Source organism: Temnothorax nylanderi, unplaced genomic scaffold (assembly GCF_030848795.1).
Source record: "Temnothorax nylanderi isolate EJ_2023f unplaced genomic scaffold, tnyl_v1.0 TNYL_tig0650_pilon, whole genome shotgun sequence".
Lineage (NCBI taxonomy): Eukaryota > Metazoa > Arthropoda > Insecta > Hymenoptera > Formicidae > Temnothorax > Temnothorax nylanderi.
This window is the reverse complement of record NW_027249712.1, coordinates 63,512-88,341: the sequence shown is the minus strand read 5'-3', so window position 1 is coordinate 88,341 and position 24,830 is coordinate 63,512. Positions and strand designations below refer to the sequence as shown.

The window sequence follows — 24,830 nt, the reverse complement described above, 5'->3', positions numbered from 1 at the left end:
CTTTTCTTTCTTCTTTTGTATCTGGTTTTCCTCTGTCTCCCCCTCCTCGTTATTAGAATTATCAATCTGCCCTCCCTTTGAAGAATTTTTATTAAATCTTTCCTTTTCGCGAGCACAGCCCTCCCCCTGAATTATTTTTAACGTCTTTGCCCTTTCGACTGCCTGACTCAGGGAGGTTATCCCTTCTATCTGTAACGTCCGTCGGATAAAATGATCCGAAACGGCCGTCACAAATTGCGAGCAAGCGATTTTATCTCGTATCTCGTAGGGGCACTCGGGGTATGCAAGGCGAGATATGCGCTCGATGTCAGAGCCGAGAGTGGCTAAATTCTCCCCTTTCTGTCTCCGATTCGTGAGCGCGGAATAACAATTCTGTGTTAGGCGTCCCTCCCCGAAACGCAACTCGAGCTTCGCTTTCAGCTCCGCGAAATTTAGGCGCTCGACATCTTGCACGGTCTCCAAAACCGAGCGCGCCTTTCCTCTCAAACTTGAGGCTAATGCGATGGTTTTTGTCGCGTCGTCCCAACTATTCGCTCGCGCAATCAAATTAAGCTGCGAGAAGTATTCATGCAGCGGGACTGTCCCGTCATATGTATCGGGCTTGAGCTTGTAACCAAGCTCGACACTCGCGCTTGCGGCACCGTCACTCACGTACGCGACACTCTCCCCCGCGCGCGCGGTTCACTCCCCTGCGCTGTTTACGACCGCGTCTCGGTCACCCGTGTACGCACCGCCCGCAATCGCGACTCTTTCACCCGCGCGCGCGATTCGTGTTACTGCGCCGCCCGCAATCGTATTCCTCTCGCTCGCGCGCACGACGTCAACGCTCGCGATCGCGTTTCTCTCACTCGCGCGCACAACGTTAACACTCGCGCCGCTCGCGTCCTCGTCACCCTCGTGAGACAGGTTAGTTTTACCCTACTGATGACCAGTCATTGCGATAGTAATCCTGCTCAGTACGAGAGGAACCGCAGGTTCGGACATTTGGTTCACGCACTCGGTCGAGCGGCCGGTGGTGCGAAGCTACCATCCGTGGGATTATGCCTGAACGCCTCTAAGGCCGTATCCTCTCTAGTCAAAGGTGGCAATGATATCTCTAGGAGTCTCGCGACCTGCGCCCTCACGCCGTTCGCGACCGGCATTTCCGAGTCCCCGGACGCTCTAATATTGGAAGGACTTAGCTGGAGAATGCCGCCGGAGTTCGTCCCTCGGAGACGGCGGAGCTCCTCCTTCTGCCGGCGGAACGTCGCCGCGTACTCTCTCTCCCTCCGCGCCTGCTCCTCGCGCAGGAGACGGACTTCCTGAATGACGGTCCGGAGAGTTTCCGTAATCGTTGTCATCGCCGTCGCTTCCGTGGCATCCTGCTGGGGTGTCTCCACCCGGAGTCTCTTTCTCGTGGCCATGAGTATCCTCGTCGTCGCACGTCCGATCCCGGACGAGCCCCCAAAATGTTACGCTCGTCGCGCGTCCGCCGCACGTTCTCACTCTGACACTCACGCGCGGCGCATATTCCGGCACTCACACAGGAAGAGATAACTCGGTTTATGGAAAAGAAACTCGTTTATTCGTTAGCTCAATATTACAGAATACTCGGGCAGACACGTCCGAACGAGACGGAATCCCAGAGCAGAATCTGAATATCGTCGTCTATCAACAACCGTCGCTAAGGACGATTCGCGACTTCTCTACTACCGGGCAACTCGCATGAGCGCACGGCACGGGCGCACAGCACGTGCATAACAATATGAATCCAATAAAATATAGTTATATATAGTTAAATATAGAATATTGTATAATCTAATCGCAATTTTACTTTTTATTAAAAAATAATGCCAAAGTTATTTTTTTATTATTATCTTTATTATTTTTCTATATGTACAAAGATGATACAAGAGAACACAAATAGACATATTCTTTCCCGGGAAAAAAGAATTAGATCTGCCGAGATATGACCAGATCTGGTTCATCAGATCTAGCCAGATATAATTGGATCTGCAAATTGTCTCTATCTGGCCAAATCTGACCAGATATAATTTGATCTGCCAAGATATAATTATTTACAGAATGTATCCAGATCTGCTAAAATATAATTGAAGATTATGAAGGGATGTAAAATGCTATAAAACCATAAATATATCGATTTAATTCAAAATTGTGTGCCACTTTATTATAAGCGTGGACTCCCATTGTTCGAAATCGAACTGCTCTCGGAATTATAGCCTAATTTCTCTCGAGACGCACGCGGATTATCTCGAAGAATTCTTAAATTGCAAAGCTAAATATATTCGCGTTTCGGAGAATAGTCGCCGTGTTTCCGAGAAGACATCGCCGAGAAGTTTCGAGAGACCAAAAACAGTGTCACGCTTTTTCCGCGTGTACCGATTCTCTCCCTTTGTCTCGGGAACCTCTGAGCGAGAGGTAAACACCCGGGACAAAGAGAGAGACGTATACGAAAACAGCTGATCGGTTATCGGCCCCGAGGACTGCTGAACAGTTCGAAATTGTCAAGTTACGTACGTCTCGGGGTGTCGATAGCCGATTGGCCCAGCGCAATTTCGGAGCGTGAACGGGGGGTTCGGAGTGCGAGCCGGTAAAGCTCCGGTCCTCCGCGCGCTGCGGAGCATTCGTTGCCTAGTCGCATCGAAAGAAAAGTGAGAATTGCTATTGAATTGTACACCGACTTAACGCGTTAAGATTACGATTCCGTATTTCGTGTTCGGCATATTCGGTCGGTCTTCAAGCGTTTCTTACGCTACTCTCGGTCTTAAGCTCGTGCTTCGAGTGACGGCCTTCTCCGCGCACATTCGTCCGCGTGAATAAGTTGGTAGCGAGAAACTAAAGACATTGTAAATAGCTGTACATATTGTTCATTTTAATTATAGACATTTCGTTATAAACTCTGATAAACTTTTCGAAACCTCGACCGCTAATCTCCTTCACCCATTCGCGCACACCCATACAACTGATATAAGTTGTACCATACACTTGATTTATGTACCGTTCCTTATACCATCGTTTGTCATATTTTAAATACGAGAAACGAATCTCATCGAATGCCATCTATCGGATGATCCGATATTTGCATGTATAACCAGTAAATAATTCTTATTAATTAAAGTAAAAAATGTAAAGTCTCTAATAATTCTTATTCGAGTTGGTAATTATTTATGCAAGTCTCCAACTTGGACTTTAACAAAAAATTTTAATGTAAAATCTAGCTATTAAATAATAATTAAATTGAGAATTTTTTCACTTTTGTTTATCCGTCATCTATAAGCTTACAATGTACGAAATAACTTATATTTCTGTGATTGTTTTTTGTATTTTAGATATAAGGCGAATTGATGAAAATGCTTTTATAACAAATAACTAACATTTTTTTATTTATAAAAAAATATTTGTCTTCTGTAAATCATATCTTTATCATATAATTTATTTTTATATAATTATATCAAAGATATTTAATTGAATATCTCTAATTTGCTATGTATAAATAAATTCATATTTATATATTTAAATATCACATTAGACAAATATCGATCATTGAACATTTAATTTATTATAGTTAAACATGGCCAGATATCGTTAGACCTGAACAGTTTTCGATCAAACACAACCTCAGTTCGACTTATATCTGGACAGATAAGGTCAGATAGTAATGTATTTTGGATCGCGTTTAAATATAGATATATGGTTATATCTAAACAGATACAGTCAGATCTAGATTGTTTCGATGAAATTCAATCACAGACATGGTTCGATCTGAGCAGATATGGTCGATCTGAGCCGTCGAAGACCATATTACACCGCATATGTAGTTATATATAGTTATATATGAACATATATGACCAGATCTGCGCAGACATGAAAAGTCATATCTGACCAAATAAAATTTGATCTGCTGAGATATAATTTAATCTGGTCAGATGTAATCCTTTTTTCTTTATATAATATATATTTACGTATATTTTTATATAAAATTTTTTTTATCAGGGTCATGTTTACAATTTTAAAACTTGAAATATCTCACAATCAGCATTATGGCAAGATAAAACATTTTAAAGATTAAAATTGTATTTAGCATAAAAGAAACTATAAAGAATATAATTACTATATTTTTTTAGCCATTTTTTGTTAAACTAGACATCACAGGCGCGCGCTACGCGCGCGCTATTTAGCTTTAATATTTCACTGTTAAGGGGATGCTAGAGTGACGGCCGAACTTCCTCGATGTCGATAATGTCAACATTTCTAATTTTGTTTTTCCTATATCTGTCTTTGTCTAACGAAATGACATCTATCTTTGTTCGATTGCTTTACTAGCCTGCGTGTATATTTTTGTGGAAAATATACACGATTTCTTCGAAGCTCTAATTTTTTTTCCAGGCTTTCAATCTCAATTTCAACGGTACATTATTGTTTGTGCACGTATTCTGAAGAGTGGGAACATTTCATTTCGTACATATAACTTATACAACTGTTTATATTAGAAAATATGGTTATGAGGTGACAGCATTTTTACATTTTTTTTTAATTAGGTATCACTAATTTTTTATATTCCCACTCTTTATTAGTACCTATACTTTACTCCTGTAAAAGGATTTTGCGATCTATAAAGCCGTTTCAAAGAACGAGCTTTGACTGTTTTTGTCGGTAATTGTTCCCTGTCCAGGATCTCCTTAAGGCCCTTGCACAATGCACAGGCAACAGGCAATACTTCTTCTTCTTTAATATGTTGGCTTTACTTCCCTTCGACGAGTGCAATTTTGCAAAAAAATTAAAAAACCAGATTAAAAAGGCAACGGGCAATAGGAACAGGAAATAACCAAAAATTCGTTAATTACAACCTAAAAAATTCGAATGCTATGATTGGTTGGCAACAGGCAATAGGCACAGAATTTTCAACATGACGAAACTCTGTGTCTATTGCCTGTGTCATTGTTTATTCTGCATTTATACATAATTTCTGATTTCTATTCTCTGTTCCTATTGCCTGTTGCCTGGCATTGTGCAAGGGCCTGCTATTACACTATTAACCACACAACTGTCAAAACACGCAATCTCCGCAATGACAGCCGCTCACGAAGTAAGCGCAGAGAGAAAACCAATCGGCATCGCGGAAAAGCGATAACAATACTTCGATAGATTCGAGTATCGATGACATTCCCTTTTTAAAAGAGGAGAAAGGAGGAGGAAGGATTGTGTAATACGTCAATGCAATTTCTGCCGCAGAATAGATGGAATGAAGGAAATGACTGTCTTTTAAATTTACAAGTTGCAGATATTGGGACATCCGACAATCATAGCGAGACTTCTCTGCCGTGCGAAACGTCGGGAAATAACACGAGCAATGTAGATACCACGCTTACCACGGGCACCACGGCGCCGGTGCTCGTGAACGTGTCATACACCCTGTGGGTCGGCAGCAACGTAAATGAAACATACAATCTGACGGTGACCGCCCCCAAAAACGAAACTTTCTACAGTGTGATGCTTTTGGCGGCAAGCATGTCTCCTCATTTTCAATTTACCGCGTCCGAATGGCCTAACGGTCATTATGTTCACACACTGGCTGGCTACAAAGAGGAACCGATGTCCTATCACTACTGGTTACTTTACAGACTGCCGTCGCCGCCGGAACCATCCTCGCCGCCAGGCAACCAATTGGTTGCGCCTGGAGGTATGTACCTCATCAGTTATTCTCTTACTCGAAATTTTTTACATGTAATTCCCATTTTTAAATATCAATATTACCAAAATAAAAATTATATAATGACTATATAACGATCAAAAAAGCAGAACACCAAAATATGAAAATATATAACAAAGATAAAAAATATAAGACTATAATGAGGAGTAAGACCAATATACGAGCAATAATAGATGTTACAACAAATTCATATTATATCTAACTTTATTGAAATATTAACGTTTCGTACCGTACTAGGACTTCATCAGAATTGTCAATAATAAGCGAATAATTAAAGTACGAACATATATAGGGGTCAAATTCAACGCAATCGATTAAACACAGAAACATACCGCAATTACAAAGTCAAAAATTAAAAAGATAGAATCCCCAAATGTTTGAGAAATAAACTTAAAATTAAACCTATGAAACCGAAAAGGAGGAACTTTAAGACGCATTGTAAGGTCAGCGTATATTAACAATAAGAAACTTATTTTCCGCTCGTTTGAAGCAAAGGCTATAATGAGGAGTAAGACCAATAAAAAATATAATATAATAAACAAATAAAAAAGATATAGAAAAAACCATCTAACAATAAGTAAAATCTTTATATGCATCAAATTTTTCACTCTTTAAGAAAGAATTAAGTATATGTGACATGTATTATATATTTACATGCAACGCAAAAATGTTTATTTATAGAAAAAAGATTTAATTGGACGATATACAGCATAATAAATATATTAATCAGTATCAGTAATTTTAATCATTTTTCCGTACTTACAGGTGTTGACAACTTGCAGATTAGCGAAGGAGAACATTATCTCTTCTGGTATAAGAAGCTATGAAGTGTGCGGCGAGAAGAATATAGAGAACAAAATAACAAAAAGAAATTAGAAGAAGGTAACACAAGGGGAAGGACAAGTATTCCGAAAAAATTAAGAGGAAACATGGATATATAATTATATAAATAAAAGAGAAAAAGAGAAAAATAGAGAAAAAAGAGAGAGATAAAGAAGATTAATGAATGAATGTATGAGTGAGTAAGTGAATGAATAAATGAGTAAATGAGTGAATAGTGAGTGAGTAAGTGAGTGAGCAATGAGTAAGTGATGAATGGATGAATGAGTAAGCGAATAAGTGAGTGAGTGAGTGAGCAATGAGTAAGTGATGAATGGATGAGTAAGTAAGTGAATAAGTGAGTGAGTGAGTAAGTGAGCAATGAGTAAGTGATGAATAGATGAGTGAGTGAGTGAGCAATGAGTGAGTGATGAATGGATCAGTGAGTAATAAATGAGTGAGTGAGTGAGTGAGTGAGTGAGTGAGTGAGTAATGAGTGAGTAATGAGTGAGTTATGAGTGAGTTATGAGTAGATGAATGAATAGTGAGTAGGTGAGTGAGAGAATGAATAAATAAATGAGTAAATGAGTAATGAGTAAATGAATGAGTGAGTGAACGAATAAGTGAGTGAGTGAGTGAGTGAGTGAGAGAGAGAGAGAAAGAGAGAGATCTCGAAATTCTAAAGCGAGATCCAGTATTCACTGCCATCGCTATTATCAACACTTTAAAAAAATTACGTTGCGTTAATTTAAAGAAAAAAAGGATTAGATGAAGAAAAATATAAACGTAAGTATTTATAGATACACTCAATTGGCAAATTTTGAAATTCCGTTTAATGGTTGACTTGAAGGACCTACCCTAACAGCAAATGTATATTCTGAGAATGTTCAGAGGATATCATATAAAGTATAAAATATTATAAGGATGTTCTCAGTATATTAAGTACATGCTTAGTATATTTTATAGATATACAGAATATTATTGCTGTTAGGGTAGAATGAGACGCGAATCGTTATGTCAATATCAAAACACATATACACATATACAAGACAATTCGATTCGTTAACACGTTAAATGCCGTAATTAGTGTTAAAACTTAATAACAAACGTATAATATTTGGATTTAGATGAAACACATTCTTTGGACGCTTCTACGTGATTTGAATATAATAACGACCTTACGTCTTATCATGCATAAAATGAAATCAGCTATGTTTAGAGAGATGCACAAGTATTCAGATAGCCAATATACATTTGTTAAAAATTGCATTTGTTTGTCACATATTGTTGCACAGACGGTTTACAATTTAGGTTTAAACTTGCGTAACATTAAGAGCCGAAATCCGTGCGGCATCCAACTGTTTTTATTGAAGCTACGAAACTACATAACGTTTTCTATGAAATCGTAATGCACAAGCATACTTGTATCTGTCGTAATTAATTCGTATTTAATAAAACTGAATAGCTATATCCGTACTAGCATATCCGTTCCTGATATTCCCGCCTCCAGCTGTAACGCGTTAATTTAATAAATACTCTTATAATTGAAAAAAATAAACGACAAGTAAATTAATAAGTACATAAGTAACTAAACAAATATGAAAATAAATAAAAACAAATCTTCTTCGCTGCAGCAACTTATTCAACAAGGAAAAAAAATCAAGACGCATCATAAACGCCATACTTTTGTTTTAGGCACAATATATATCATCTATCAAATTCGAATGCGATGTACGATTTAGTTCTTTCTTGGAATCAATAAAGAGAAATTAATAAAATTCGCAAATTTAAATGATATATTTGTATCTTCACTTTTTTTATGTGTATCTAATATGAGTTTAATCTATAGTTTTATATTATTCGAGCAAATGTCTAACATTTTATAGACCACTAAAAAGATGTTCCAATTGCCCAAACTAGCGTTAACTTCTTTATAATTATTTTTTAATTATAATTATAATTACCCGAGAAAAATGAATATAATGTGGTCAGATGTAAAAATACATGATTAGTGTGGCGGTCAGCTGTCCGCCACGAACGCGCGACGGTACGCACGCAACACGGGCGGTATGACGGGAGGCGCGCGGCGCGAACGGCAGCACGGTATCGATCGGCGAGAAGGTTCGGCGCGCACCAACGACGCGGCGCATCGCCAACAAATTCTCTCGTAAGGAAGATTCAACATCGACCCCTATATCAAGGGCAGCTCAGCGGGGCTTCTCCAGCGATCTTCGAGAACGCCAGTCAGGGTGTGCTCACTACCAGGGCCCCTGACATAACCCTCTTTTGATACGGAACGTGCTCCTTCCGGGGCCTTCGTTTATACCTGCTTTGCAGGGCATTGACTCTCTTCGGTAAGAGTCGACAGACACCCTGCCGCGGAAAGGTTTCCGGGGTCATAGTGACCCAGCCCGTCGGGCAACACCGAATCCGGCAGAGACCAAGGCGCTGCCTTCTCCAAGTCCGATCCCGGCTCCGATTCCTGATCCTGAGGATAAGTCGGAGGGTCCAATCCTGATCTCCAAGGTGGAGACTTTTCTACCGTGAAGGCTTATCCCGATTACCATCCCGGTTCCTGAGACCAAGACGAAGTGGAATCTTACCCCGGTTACCATTCCGGTTCCTGAGACCAAGACGAAGGATCCATTCCCGATCTCCAAGGTGGAGACTTTCCTACCGTGGAAGCTATACCTTATCAATCTACCAACCCGAGTACCGTGCATCCGCCATCTACCTAATCCGAGCGATCCTGGAAATTCTGTGGCAACACAGACGGACCACGTCTTTAAGACTCCTCCACGACCTCGACTTCCTAAAACCCGAATGAGTCCTGTACCTTCTACTCCAAGGGGCAAGCACAAACTTTTCTCTTGAAAGAGGAGGAGACACTTTCGCAGCGCCACCTGGCTCTGTCCCTCTGGAAACAGAGAACTAAAATAGGTCACGTGACAAGAGTGGGGAGTAGATGCCATATTCAAATTGGGTGTGCGAGCGTGTACATATCAATACATGCACGCACATATTACTGGGAATTCAGACGAAATTGCATAAGTGTATAAGCATATGCATAAGAGAATGGATTGGTCTATTTTCCTTATGCACAAGTTTATGGACCAATTAGTTTTCTTATGCATATGTTTATGCGTTATGCAAGTTTGTCTGGATTGACCCTTACACATATAAGCATGCACGCACCCACGCACGTGAGCGCACATATAATTTGAAAAAATAAGTTATAAATCATAGTCACTTAATGAAAAAAGTCAAATAATGGTTAAAAGATATAAAATAATGTGAATGTGTGTGTATATATACACACACATGCATATTTTTTTATTTCTACTTATAGCCATTATTTGACTTTATTCATTAATTGACTCTGATCTACAACTGATGCAAAGTTTATTGCACAAAATAAACAATCAACTCTTGGGACACTGATTTATTAAATTATATATACAGAATTAGAACAATACTACCTAAATTCACTTAAAATTAGTTTACATGAATTCGAGATCATATCACTTCATTTTTATTTCTAATAACTTGTACATATATTCAAATATAATTAGTAGCTTACAAAATATATAACTTGTATACATATAAGAAATTGTTGTAATCTAAAATTACAACGAGTAATTATTAAATTAATTATAATAAAATTATAGAATAGTCTTTCGAAAGACTTCGAGGAAATGGTTTTTCGAAAGACCTCTCAATTTACGCCGACGCGGACGTGGAAGCCCATCAAGCTTCCGCGTCAATCGAACTATTGCGATATGCATAGGAATGTGCGACAACGCATTTCGACAATCGCGGAACCGCGGGATCACAGCGAGATTGCGAATGCGCTCGGTCACTGACCGACCTCATTCGGGGGGCCGTCGAACCCGGCGGAAAAGCGCTGACAGGACATAAGTCAAAATAATATAAGGGACCGCCGAAGAAGTCGGGACGGAGAGTAGTACAACCGACACTCTGCCCGTGTCCGTTCCCGTGAGCCGTGTCGCGTAGCAAAAGTATACATTATAACAAATTACGGACGAGTAGTAGTAAATGCAGAAAGCAAGGCCAAGTGTAAATTAGTAAATGTAAAGAGGCGCTGAAATAAAGCTCCAACGTAAGGTAAAACAAAGTGAAGTTAGTTTAACGACGCCTACACCCCGTTCCACCTACGAACCCGAACCCTTCCTAGTCTGCCCGCCTGTGCCTGCCAAGTTCCAACTCGTAAGGTCAAGAGATCCCAGAAATAATAAACATTTTGCCGTAAGCCGTCACCAACCGGCGACGCGGCATAACAAAATATAATTGCAACATATTTTCCCGTCCCACTTAACACAGACTGCGGACTGTCGGATATAAAAATGTCAAGTATCCGGTGTGGTTAAAAAATATGTTGCAAAGCACATACATGCTTCACCCAACTTGCAACATATATAACACACATCATTCAGTAGCATGGTAACGGACACTCCGGTACTCAGGCTTGCGGTTAGGGGGGCGGGGGGTGCCTCGCTCACGCGGGGGGAACGCCGTAAGAGGTGGGCGAGGGAGGGTAGGCGATTTACTAGTATTTGCCGGGCGAGGGGGAGCGCGACGCGGGAAAGGAAAGTTCCGGGGGAAAGTCCCTAGGCTGTTTACTAGTATTTTGAGGGAGCGCTCGGAGCGGGCGGTTCCGCGTTACCGGCCGCGCTCCCGAAAAAAAAATGAAAAAGAGGAGCGTCGCGCGTTATCGACCGCGCGCGGAAATCGCGCGCCTTTCCGAAGGAGATCGAACGTGTTTGAACGCGTTCGAACTCGTTCGAACTCGTTCAAGGTCGCTCCTCTCGACGTTCCGCGAAAATGCGTTCAAGGTCGTTCTTTTCGCGAGTCCCGAATACCTTTCTTCGTTGTTGTTTTTTCCTCGGTCCGAAGGTCGTTTCGACCCGTATCGCGTATGACGCGATCGCGGCGATTGTGGAGCAAGCGGAGTCGGGGGATCTGGGGAGCGCGGGATCGCGTTGAGATAGGTACGGATCTGGGAAAAAGGAAAAAGAAAAACAGAGAACACACAGATGAGATATGTATTTTTTTTTTTTTTTTGAAAAACTAAAAATATACGTACGTCGACGTGCGCTTACATTATTTTGCGCGTATGAATATATATATTTGTAGACACGCGACATTAAATCGGAAACAGAGCGCGGTAATTTCACAGTCGACGATGTTGTTAGGATCGAAGAATTCGCTCTTCAGTATCGCATTTTTAGCCGAAGTGCCCGTCTTGATAGCGTTGGCGGCTATCTCCCGATAGCGCGAATACTTCGCGTCGACTTCCTCGGTCGCCGCGCTCAGCGCCGAGACGATGCGATCGACGCAAAATCGGAGATCGTACAGCGTGAGCACGGTTTTGAGCGACATCGCCACACGAGCCGCGTTGGGTAGCTCCATACGCAGGATCGGCAGGTTGTTGATCACTCCGAATCGCAGCGTCATGTCTCCGATTGTTATCGGTGAGGGGGGCGGGTTCCATCGACGGGGGTGGATTGCATACACGACAATACGTCACGTTTGCGCTCGACTAGTCCTTTCCACATATCGAGCGTCAGAGAGACTTCCCTGCCTTGTTTATTTCCCAGGGCGATATCCACGTACGAAGGTGTGGGTATACTGTACCACGGTGACTTAATCGTGATACCTACGGCTAAGTATTTGTAGCCAGTTGTCGTCAGCAGATAACGTGTCGTTAGGACGCGCACCGCAGGCACGTCAACGAGCATGTCGGCGGGGGGGTGAGAGCTGGAACGCGACTCCCGATGAAGATGATCGTCCGTCTAATCGATCCTTCGTATCTTGCTGTTGTCGTTCATCTCCGAATCCATCTCGCGAGGGAAAAAACCCTTCGGCGTGGGTCGATCGGTCAGCGTCGAGAACATTTCGAACGCGCGCTGTAGTATCGTTCGTTTCTGATTTTTTTTCCGACGCGTCGTATTCGGCTGACGATGCGATACTGATGCTTTGGGAGGGGACACATCAGTATAAGTAGAAAAGTTCTTACTATATATCGCGCGATGTGCGGCGTGGTGTGGGAATTTGTACGGTCCTCTACTTCCTTCGGCGGATACGGCGATCGGAAAGCCGAACGCCGCCGCAGTCGTCGTCATCGTCCGAATCGCTCGCCGGTGACGTTAAATCGTTGAGGCGTACGATTCGATCGAGGAGATCGCGCAGCTGTTGCAACAGTTCGGCCTTAGGGCAGACGATATTCAGCATCCGCAGATCGAATTTACCAGCTGCCGTGACGGTCTTCGTAAATTCGTTGAATTTGTAGAACTGCGTCCGAGTGGTGAAGTACAAATTGCCGTCGACGTATCGGAAGATCGACGTCACGCCGGACGGTATTCCGGGAAACGTCGATTCGAGAGGCGTAAGTCTGACGACTTTCTTCGTACATTCGTCTATCTCGCCCACCGAGTTACCGTTGTGCATCACGAAGGAACGGCCTCTGTGGGTGTTTACCGCTCCGTTGATTATCGTTTATTCGGGAAATCCGAGTTCTTGCAAGGTCTTCGGCCAATCTGGCCTCAGAGTAAATTCCGGATATTGAACCCTGTATACCAAATTATCTACGAACACCATGAGATCACCGGACGGGGATTGATAGGCGGCGGCTATGCGTGTGTAATTGTTCTGAAGAAAGCTCATGTGATTCGAAAGGGCTAAAGGTCCGTTGTACGTCCTACCGTCCAGATCGATCGACCAAACGTAACGCTTGTACGAGATGTACATTCGATTTTCCAAAATCAATATCACGTTTACGCGATCAAGGCTGCACAGGTCCGGCGATGGCTGCGGCGGCGGCGGCGGCGCCGGCGTCTGCGAGGGCTCGTTCGTCAGTTTTTCACCGTACAAACGTTGAATGTCAATAATGTCGAATTTGTCGAGCATAACCGGATACTGCTTGACGGGCGAGTACGCGAACATCACCGAAGTCGGGCGCTTATTGTGCAACAATCCGAGAGAGTGACCGATCTCATGCGTCAGCGTGAAATGCAGGGAAAACTTATCCGAGGGATTTTTACTGACGTAAATGTGCCACGGCTCGTCCCCGTCGACGTGCACCTCGGAGACGAACCCCGCTTCGTCGGGAGAGACGCGTGGGCGAGCACGTTACCGGGACCGTCGAATTTGGCCGAGCAATGTGGTCCGTTTACCTTGACATTCGTGTTACCGTGACGTAGGCGTCGCCAAGATATTATAATGTCAGGATTCGTTTCGGAGCGTTCGAACGTCAATGCTGAATGCTGCGACCACAGGTCGAACGCGGCCCGCGCCGTGCTCAACTCGTTCTCGGTGGCTACAAAAAAATCCCACGTCAGGTGCGTCTTCGGCCATTTAGATAAACTCGCTCTCGTTCCGTGCTTCAGGATATCTCGAAAACCACATCGCGGTTTACTCATCAATTGCAGCGTTTCGTTGTTAGGCGTTCCGTCGCTGGGTAAATCGTAGTATTTCTAAAAATCCTCGACGACTTTGCGAAGAACGTCGTTTCGTCTCTGAGCCGGAACCGCGTCCACATCTTCGGTCAGATATCCGTATTTCTGCAGGTAATCGAACGCGAGTGTGTAATTCTCGTCCGTGGGATTGATGCACCTCACGGCGATAAAACACGCGGTTAACGCGATGACGCGCGTGAGCCACATCGTCGAGAGAGACGGTGGAACTGCGATGACGGTGCGTTGCGGTTTGAGCGCGATCGTGATGAGCGTTCCGGATGCGAATGTTTACGCGAGGACGCTCGTTAGCGATAGCGCGGATAGGTGGCGGTGGGGTCTCGGGTGGAAAAAATTGCGTCGAAGATTTCGGCGGATGAGTCGGTTTGATAAGATGCATTTTTTCCTCGATGCAAAAATGCTATTCTTATTATATTTTTTACCGCAATATCCTACTTTTGTCGCATTTTCTCGGCGCGGATAGGTGTGGCGGTAGGGGTTTCGGGTGGAAAAAATTGCGTCGACGATTCCGGCGGATGAGTCGGTTTGATAAGATGCATTTTTCCTCGATGCATTTTTTCTTTGATGCAAAAATGCTATTCTTATTACATTTTACCGCAATATCCTTCTTTTGTCGCACTTCCTCGGTGTGGATGGGTGGCGGTGGGGGTCTCGGGTGGAAAAAATTGCGCGTCGAAGATTCCAGCGGATGAGTCGGTTTGATAAAATGCATTTTTTCCTCTATGCAAAAATGCTATTCTTATATTTTTTTACCGCAATATCCTTTTTTACCGTATATAAAGAACTTGAGACTAGACTTGGGTGTAGTCTCTCCGTATCAGTCTTCACGCGAACTCTTGTAAACGTATAAAGTAAAATATGGATAAACTCAATGATTTGAAGAGCGTTTGCGACTTGTTACAAATACAGACCGCGGCCCTGACGAGGGAAGTTGATGATTTGTGCGTCGCTGTGCAGCAGCTGCAGCTGCGATTAAGAAACATTACGGAAAAGGTGCCTTCTTGCCTGCAATTAACGGTTCGCGTCGACGAGGACGCGGTCATGTTGGAGAGAACGTAAGTATTAGTTTTAAATGTCAAATGATTTATTAATACGATTAATCAACATTTTTATATATTTATATTCATATTTATTAATTATATTTTTTATTTTTTTATTTTTTTATTTTTGTGCAGAGCCATCATCACCTCGTTGGCGAAGAAGTCTCGAAATCAAATCCGACTATTCGTGAGTAAAATTCACGCGATGCACAGAGACGTCGCCCGTTTGGACGCGACCGAGGAGGCAGCTCGTCGCCAGACAGACGGTGATGATGACGGCGACGAGTCAAACAATCAAGGGCCAAACAATCAACAAGGGCGAGGAGTAGTAACCATCGACGACGAAGGTGTGCCCGACAGTTGGTCGTCGCAAAAATGAAAAAAGTCAAAAAACAATATGTAAAATATAATAAATGAAACATATACATATATTATTAAAAAATAACTCATGTCTTCTATACTATTATTATAAAGAGACAGAGTTTGTCAGTTTGATTGTTTGTGTTCGATGATCTCGGAAACCAATGGACCGAATTTTTACCAAAAGTATATGAAATAGGGGTAGAATTTCCCGGGGAGTGTCATTGTGTGTATAGTTTTTTGTTACCGATTTTCTGGAAACCGGTTTTTTTAATTTTTCTAATTTTTCGAGAAATAATTGACCGAATTTTAAAGAATTGTATATAAAACAGGGGTAGAATTACCCGGGGAGTGCCATAAAGTGTATAATTTTTCGTTACCGATTTTTTTGGAAACTGGTATTAGAAGTTTTTCGAATTTTTCGGGAAATTCCCGGGGAGTGCCATAAAGTGTATAATTTTTCGTTACCGATCTTTTTGGAAACCGGTATCAAAAGTTTTTCGAATTTTTCGGGAAATAATTGATCAAATTTTAAAGAATTGTATATAAAACAGGGGTAGAATTTCAAGGGGAGTGCTATAAACTGTATAGTTTTTTGTTACCGATCTTTTTGGGAACCGGTATTTTTTTGGAAATCGGTTACGAAATTTTTCCAATTTTTTAGGAAATAATTGAGTGAATCTCAAAGAATTGTATACGATGGAATTGAACTTTAGAGAGAAGGAGAGAGAGGGAGAGAGAGGGAGGAAGAGGGAGGGAGAGGGAGGGAAAGGGTGGGAGAGGGAGGGAGAGGGAGGGAGAGGGAGGGAGAGGGAGGGAGAGGGAGGGAGAGGAAGAAGAGGGAGGGAAAGGGAGGGAGAGGGAGGGAGAGGGAGGGAGAAAGAGGGAGAGGGAGGGAGAGGGAGGGAGAGGGAGGGAGAGGGAAGGAGAGAAAGGGAGAGGGAGGGAAAGGGAGGGAGGAAGAAGGAGAGAGAGGAAGAGAGAGGGAGAGAGAGGGAGAGATAGATAGATAGATAGATTTATTATGCCCAAGCAAGGCTAAAGGGCAAAAAAGTAATATAGCAGTTACAATAATATGGTAATTACATACTATAGCAGTTATAACAATATAGCAGTTACAAGATGTTAAAGACAGAAGTCGATGTGAGTTTGATAGAAGTACAGTACTGTAATTACAAAGCATAATACAAAGATACACATGATGTAAACAAGAGCGAAATATTAAAGACAGAAGTTGATGTGAGTTTGATAGAAATACAGTACTGTAATTACAAAGCATGTGCATGCTCTCTCTCATAAGGCGAGCAACCAATGATCCAGCATACAAACAATTGATAGGATGTTGAGTATGACGTAATAAAATATAACCAAATTCAATAATATATACACTATAAAATTAAGAACTAACGCAACTTAATAAGTATAATGAAAATAGAATATGATAAGAAGCAAGTAATACTAAGCAAACTAAACAGTGTATATAAAACTAAGAACCAAGGCGCATCGCAATCTACAAACTTATAACAAGGTAAGAAAGCACTAGAAGCCCTATACCAAAAACTGAAAAGAAAACCAAAAAAAGAGAGAGGGAGAGAGAGGGAGAGAGAGGGAGAGAAAGGGAGAGAGAGAGGGAGAGAGAAGACGAGAGAGGGAGAGAGAGGGAGAGAGAGAGAGAGAGAGAGAGAGAGAGTATTTGCGTGTCTTATTACATATGTCCTCCGGGGCGAAGCCCGGGTAACCAGCTAGTTAATATATAAAAATATAATAAAATAAATGAAATATATTATTATTAAAAAAATAACTCACATTAATATGTAAAATATAATTAAATAAATGAAACATATATTATTTAAAAAATAATTCACGTTTTCTGTCATATCGCTCCCTACCCACCCAATCTCACGCTCGGCGGCGTTATCGCTCGTAACCACACCTCGCGTTGGAGCGGCTCGGCGTTATCGCTCACTCGCGCACGTACCCATGCCTCGCGCTGGAGCGTCTCGGCGTTCTCGTTCGCTCGTTCCTTTCCGTATCGCGCTATCGCTCTCACCCGTCTCGCGTTCGACGCTATCGTTCCCTCCCGTCTCGCGCTCTCGTTTCTCTCTATTTATCTCATTGAAAATATCGCGTTTCCGCGACCGGCCATTTTTACGCACTCGGCATTATCGCGCTCCCGCGACCGGCCATTTTTACGTACCGACAGCTTATAATATATGCATAGAATACGGGGTATAGGTATGTGAAGAAATGAAATATCATTGTTCGTCGATTTTACATCAGTTTATTATTTAATACAATACGGATAGAAGGATATACATGATGGTGTAAAAAATGAGTAAATACAATATAGATAAACGGATACATATAGAATAAAAAAATGATTAATACAATAAAAACGAGCAATACAATTAAAAAATGAGCAATACATTAAAAATACAATTATGCCATACGAGTAATATATGTAATATGTTTTTACATTTAATCTGCGAAGTCGATGTTGGAGAGACATTCGCGCCGCTCGATCCACCAGTCACGCAACTTCATCACGTTCTCCATCGCGCAGCACCGTTGATGACGTTCGCAGCGAAACGCGCGATCGGCGCGAAGAATCTCCAACCCATCGATGTCATCGTACTCGGCGTCGATGGCCCCGATCGTCGCGTCGACGTCGCCGAGAATCTCCTCCAGCCACCTCTTCTTCTCAAAACCTTTTACATAGATTCGCGCGCCGGGCGTCTCTTCTCTTTCTTACGTTTCTTCCAGGTTGTCGCACACCGCGCGTCGAATAATGGTCTTCGCTAGGCGATAGTCTGTGTCGCCGTCCTCCCAACGGAGGCCGTGATGGTTCGCCATCAGCCAGCTGGCCCTTGCCTTCTCGGCGCTTGTCAGCAGATCCCAATTCATCGGCGCGCGAAACACGTGATGCGCGAGTACGCGCGTCTCGCTTCGCAGCACGGCCACCTCCTTCGCGACGAATCTGTCGCCCACTACGAATCCCTGTAGGTCGACGAAGATCGTCGTCGTCGTCGTTGCTGCTGTGGCCATTGAGTCAGCGCGCGTTGGAAAGAAATATGTAATAACGTCCGTTTAAGGATGTGCTTAAACTGCTCGTTCCTAACAGAGTCTGAGGAACAATGGAAGGATCCTCGAATTTATATATCCCTCGTTTCCGGGATGCGGTATCCTACAACCGCATTTTCCGTTAGATAATTTTGCGCACCACGTTGGTCAGCGGACTGTACTCGATGACGCGATCGTGAACGATGAGACAAAAGGCGGTGGTTTTCGGTGGAACGTTTTCCTTGTTTTCGAATTCGATGCGCACGTCCACGGTGGCGCTCTTCACCGATTCGTTTTGACGGGAACAATCGATCACCACGAGCGGAGCTACCCGCGCGAATTCGCGCGGGGAGAAGAGCGCGTCGTCGCGACTGTTTCCGTAGTACGCTCCTCGAAATTTCGCGTACAGCTCGTACAGCACGGCGAACTTGTCGCTTTCGAAATCCGCGTTCACGTCGTCGTAGGGATAGAATTCCGAGTTGAGATACAATTTCACGTTGGCGAGCGCGCAATAATCGAACCTCGAGGCGTCCTCCGTGAATTCGTTTCGCCGTCCGGTCTGTAGCGCGAATATGACGTATCGCGGCTTCTCCAATTGCGGCGCGGCTTTCACGGCCCACGAATGCTTGGTCGTGCTCTGCAGCAGGGGAAATTCGTACAGGTCTCAACAGCGAAAGCCCGCGCTCAGAAATCGTCCGCTCTTCAACGTTCGCAATAGCGATAACTTAGTCACGTCGTTTAACGTCACGTGAGGCATACGCCATTGCACCTTCAACAACGTAATTTTAGGATCCTTGGCTGGATCTCTCGGCACGGTTTTTTTCGGATCTACGACGCAGTTGACGTCGTTACGAGCGCGTATCAGGATAAGCTCGTGTCGCGCGTTTATCACCACGCGTTTATAGTCCTCGCAGAAACCCAACAGATTGTTCAAAGGTACGCAAAAGTTGAATTGATGGGATGCGCTGTTCAGATTCGATTTGTTCGTCGGATAACTCCATCCAGCGTTCTGCAGTCTTCTGGCTCGTTCGACGGTCAGCGACACGTAGTTCTTTATCGTCCTGGTTATTCCGACGTTTCTACACCGGTCGATCTCCACGCCGTCAAGTTCGTATCGAATTTCGTCGAACATAAACGCGACGCAGTTGTTAACTAATTTCGCGTATTGCTCCTCCGTCGTCGCGCCGTCGTCGTAGAGTCGTCCCTCGACGTACAGAAAACTGTCGCACGGCAGCGTATACAGATCCTGCTGCTGTATGGGTATTCGTATCTCGTCGTTGTGCCCGAACGTCGTGTTGACGTACGGGTTATACGTGTGAGTCTCGATTCCGACGATGCGCTCGTCGAAGATCGGCTCACCGCCGATACTCAGGATATCGGCCATGAGTAGGTATAGAAGGCCGCTTCCACCCCGGGGGCAATGAGGGGGGTGAGGGGAGGGGGGTATCGTGTTACGCGGGGGGGTGAGGGGGAGGGGGGGTGACCTTGGCATACCACAGGGATGACTCACCGGGGGATGACTCACCGGGATGACTCACCCGCGTTCGCGTTCGAGTTCGCGGTCGCGCCGCGGGTCCGCGCGGGTGGTCCGCGCCGCGTCGCGCCGCGGGTCCGCGCGGGGGGTCCGCGTCGCGCCGCGGGTCCGCGCGGGGGGGTCCGCGTCGCGCCGCGGGTCCGCGAGGGGGGGTCGGCGTCGCGCCGCGGGTTCGCGTAGGGTCTGCGTAACGGTCGCGTTAGCGATCTTACCTTTTAATTTTGGCGAGGAGGGGTCCCATGGCCGCGACCCTCTATTTGTCGCAACATAGCCAGTAAATCCTCCAGCGGATTCTGGGCACCAGGGCGGCGGTTAGCGGGAGGAGGAGGAGGACCCGCGATATGCAGGACTCGATCCACGTCGAACAAAAGTTCGTCCGCTAATCTATTGTCCTCCTCCGTTGGAACATACGCGCGACCCTGCGCGAGGGCCGCGGCGTAAAACTGTGCCCGCCCGCGTCCGAGGGCCGCGCGGTGATCCACGTAAACTTGCACCCGCCCGCGTCCGATACCAAGTGGTCGGATAGGGTTCAGCAGCGCCCGCCCGCGTCCTATGGCGGGTGGCTGACGCGGGGGTTCGGGAGCAGGCGGAGCAGCGAGCCACTCACCCTGATCCTGATCACTGTCAGAGTCGTTTAATTCGTTATAATCACTCACTTTTACACGGCCTCGCACAATTTCTAGAGGAGGCATCACACACACAAACAAACAAACAAACAAACAAATACTTAATATAATTATAAAAAATGTATATAAACGAAACACGTTGCACGCTCACGCACGGCCACGACGAGACTGAATTCAATGACGCTTCAGACGGTTGTAGAACGGAGAAGTCGCCAGAGAAAAATATAATGGCGGTATATAAAACTGATAGTCGCTTCCAGCGAAGTCTCGCGCTACAAAGGCGAGCGACGACGTCCGCTAGAATTTCGGCTGCTTGAATTTACAAACAAGTATCGCATATCATAATATAGAAGCGAGGCGCCGATGCTCCGGCTGACGTCGCATATACGACTCGAATATAAATGCGCGCGAAGAAATTATAGTATGATTTATACTTAAAAAACAATCTATCTACGCAGTACGTAAAAGACAAAGGAAAAAATGACGTCATCGGGACGATGATCGACTCGATAACGCGTCGAACCTGTCGGAACATGTTCGTCGTAAACAACATTTTTATGGAAAAAGGGGGTGTTATCGCGTAGACTAAACAATTTCGCGTTATTTTTTTATGACGCTGTACGCGAGACAAAGGAAGAAATGACGGATCGACGATGATCGACCGCATCAAAGCGATGATAAAAATTAAGGTAGGGATGGACATACATGCAAAGAAATTACATCATTCATTTAGGTGTAAAAAAGCCTGTTTATTTAACTCTTCTTTTACATGATATATCTTACGTACTAAAAAACTAAAGCTGCGAGCTCACAATCGATGAGCTGATTCGTATTGAACGCATCGCTAGCGTATATTACATTCGACGCTTCCTTGGGATCCGTCACGGTGGACGCGATATCGGAGGACTGCGCAAACTTTGCATCGACCGTCGCAAGTATTCTGACCAAACGATCGAATCTCGCCTCGATGCACCGATCGAGATCGAACATACGACGCAACGTCGATTCGGTCATCATCAAGCGTACGTTTGCAGATTCAAGACGTATGAGTTTGACGTTATTAACCGACGTACAAACTCTCACCGTTAGCGGTCCAACATTTATAAAACTATGGACATCTTTGTAGTCGTTGCCAAAGAAATTCTGAATGTTTCGCCGTTGCTCGTAGAGTGCCTTCCACGTTTCGAGAGACAACAGCAGTTCCTTTCCTCGATGATCTCCAACTGCGATCTCCACGTAGCTCGGTGGGCTCACGTTGATACCAATTTCGAGGAATTTATATCCCGTAGCTGTCAGCGCGTATCGTCTGCCGAGTATGCGTACCGCGCGACGTTCCCGCGAAATGCTGTATAAAAGAAATGAAATTAGTTTATTTTCGTAAGTAATACAATTTGTAAAGATATAAAAACTGGGAGAGGCTCTATTTTTTTCTTAAAAGAAACTTACCTATTACATCTGGCCTCATACGTTTGAGTTTCAACGTCGTGAATCGGCACGTAATAATTCACGGCATTCGCGCGTTTTGCACCGTTGTTGCTGTTGCTGCTGCTGCTGCTGCATCCTTCAAAGGAGAACATTTTCGCTCTCTAGGCTCTGAGAAGTTGACCGTCAGTACAAGCGATCGCGACAAGACTGATCGTGTAAAATTAATCTAGTATACGCAACAATTCCAAAAGTAATGATGTGGTGGGGGAAAGGGAGAGGGGGAATTAATGTTTATATATAGAACTGCGCAGTGGATTTTTTTTATTAGGAGAGGGGGAAGTAAAGCCTACTCTAACGGTGATAATGGGGGAGGGGGAGTAAGAAATAAAAACATTATAAAAAGTTATATATAATTTATTTTAAAAAAAAGATCGCAAGGTCTTATGGCGTCGCGCGCGACCACCAGTTAAATAGTTTTATTACATTTTGTAACGCGCAATTCTTTTCATGTTTTCCGCATCGCATAGTATTGGTGTCATCTAGTTTATTCAAAGATTCGATATCTTCGTAATGCGCATCCAGAGTCTCGACGATTAGGTTTTTTTGCGCATAATTCTCCAGCGGATCCACCAGCCATTCTCGTTTCTGACATCCCTTGACATACACGAGAGTCGGCATCTCGTCGTCGTCGTCATCGTCTTCTTTCTCATCATCGTCTTCTTCTTCTACACCAAGCACGGCCGATGTAATCAGGCGTTTCACCATGCTGTACGGCACGTTTCCGTCTTCCCATCGTAATCCATGGTGATTGCGAATCAACCAGGTAGCACACGATTTATTGGATTTTGTGAGGAGATTCCACGGCATGGGGTAATTAAAGATGTGATGCGACAGAACGCAGCCTTTTCTCAGCACAGCCACCTCCTTCACGACAAATTTCATCCCAACGAGGAATCCTTGCAGGTCCACGAATGTTGGTACGGACATGACGAGATTTCTTTATATATCTCTCTCTCTCGTCAATGCGTCAATCGAGAGGAATGACGCGCAACTCTGCAAACCGTCTCGCGACACTCTGATTTATACTTTCCCCCTCCCTTACCCCTCTCAATAATTGTATCGAAGACTGATGGAAAGAGAGAGAGAGAGAGAGAGAGAGAGAGAGAGAGAGAGAGAGAGAGAGAGAGAGAGAGAGAGAGAGAGAGAGAGAGAGAGAGAGAGAGAGAAAATATTCACGTCGACGTTGCCGCGAACGCTCAGACTATTCTGCGCACCACGTTCGTCAACGGGTTGTACTCAATCACGCGGTCGTGTATGATGAGACAGTAAGCGGAGGTATTCGGCGGTACGTTCTCCATGCAATCGAATTCTATTCTGACATCCACGGTGGCGTTTTTGACGGATTCGTTTTGGCGAGAGCAATCGATGATCACAAACGGGCCGTTACGTAGAAAAGTCGAAACGGTGAGACTCGGCTCGAGATATTCGTATCCGTAGTAGCCCTAGCAGAAACGCGCGTACATATCGTACAGAATCGCCCATCTGGGTTTACCAAAATCCAAATTCAAGTCGTCATACGGATAAACTTCTGAGTTTAGATAGAGTTTTACGTTGGTCAAGTTGCAATCGTCGAATCGACTTGTGTCGGCGGACATGACGTTCTTCCGACCCGTCTGCAGAGCGAAGACGACGTATCGCGGTTTCTCGAGCTGAGTCGCGGTCTTAATGGCCCACGAGTGCTTGGTCGTGTTCTGCAACAGGGGATACTCGTACAGATCCCACGAACGGAAACCCATACTTAGATATCGTCCGTTTTCCAAGGTGCGCAACATCGACAGCTTGTTGATCTCGTTCAATACCACGTGAGGCATTCGCCATTGTATCTTATGTATTTTGATGGTGGGCTCCAACGCGAGACTTCCCACCAGGGAATTGTTGTCGTTGCGCGATCGTATCAAGATCAATTCGTGACGAGCATTGATCACCACGCGTTTGTAATCCTCGCAAAATCCCAGTAACGTGTTGAGCGGTACGCAGAAATTGAAATATCCATTCGGGTTATTCTGTGGCTCCCAGCCAGCGTTTCTCAGGATCACGCTTCTGTCGGACGATACCGTAACGTAGTTCTTGAGCGTGCTGGTTATTCCTACGTTTCTGCAGCGATCAATCTCCATACCGTCGAGCTCGTATCGAATCTCGTCGAACATGAATGCAACGCAATTAGTCCCCAGTACCACGTTATCGACTTGGCCGGCTGCTCTGGTCACCGCCAATGTTCCTTCGACGTAGAGAAAACTTTCGCACGGCAACGTATACAGATCCTGCTGTTGTATAGGTATTCGTATCTCGTCGCTATAGTCAAACGTTGTGTTGGCGTACGGGTTGTACGTGTGAGTCTCGATCTTGACGATGCGATCGTCGAAGACCGGCTCGCCTCCGATGTTGAGAATTTCAGTTATCGTTCAGATGTTTCGCACCGCGAATCCCAGAGATTGTAAAAATTTAACGTTTAACGCGTTGAGCTTCTTTCTCGTCGCTTGTTTAACATCACCGAATGTCGACTTGACGATATCGTCGATCGGCGCAACCGTAAAGATATTATTGTTGTTATCTGTCGCGTGCTCCGAGTCGTTCAACACTAGCATCTCATATGTCGCGCGCACACTCACGCTCACGCATACACCGGTGCGTTATTGCTCTCGCCGTCGTACGTGCAATCTGACGGTGATCTCTTCTCCGCGAAAATCGAGCAATCGTCCGTCT

General features: G+C 44.4%; 4 protein-coding genes across 4 annotated transcripts; 2 read left to right on the top strand and 2 right to left on the bottom strand.

Annotated features, from left to right (window-relative positions):
- Positions 1–4,889: 4,889 nt before the first annotated feature.
- Positions 4,890–7,999, top strand: LOC139784612 (uncharacterized protein CG3556-like). Its single transcript, XM_071723793.1, has 2 exons — positions 4,890–5,680; positions 6,476–7,999. Exons 1-2 carry the CDS (start codon positions 5,215–5,217, stop codon positions 6,535–6,537), a joined length of 528 nt encoding a protein of 175 aa, XP_071579894.1. The 5' UTR covers positions 4,890–5,214; the 3' UTR covers positions 6,538–7,999.
- Positions 8,000–11,803: 3,804 nt separating this feature from the next.
- On the top strand, positions 11,804–15,507 carry LOC139784622 (uncharacterized). Its single transcript, XM_071723803.1, has 2 exons — positions 11,804–15,077; positions 15,198–15,507. The coding sequence occupies exons 1-2, from the start codon at positions 14,881–14,883 to the stop codon at positions 15,439–15,441; spliced, it is 441 nt and encodes a 146-aa protein (XP_071579904.1). The 5' UTR covers positions 11,804–14,880; the 3' UTR covers positions 15,442–15,507.
- Positions 15,508–18,624: 3,117 nt separating this feature from the next.
- Positions 18,625–19,866, bottom strand: LOC139784618 (uncharacterized). Its single transcript, XM_071723797.1, has 2 exons — positions 19,216–19,866; positions 18,625–19,119 (listed from the first exon to the last, which is right to left on the bottom strand). The coding sequence occupies exons 1-2, from the start codon at positions 19,864–19,866 to the stop codon at positions 18,625–18,627; spliced, it is 1,146 nt and encodes a 381-aa protein (XP_071579898.1).
- Positions 19,867–23,323: 3,457 nt separating this feature from the next.
- LOC139784616 (uncharacterized) lies at positions 23,324–24,274 on the bottom strand. Its single transcript, XM_071723796.1, has 2 exons — positions 23,678–24,274; positions 23,324–23,569 (listed from the first exon to the last, which is right to left on the bottom strand). Exons 1-2 carry the CDS (start codon positions 24,272–24,274, stop codon positions 23,324–23,326), a joined length of 843 nt encoding a protein of 280 aa, XP_071579897.1.
- Positions 24,275–24,830: the final 556 nt, after the last annotated feature.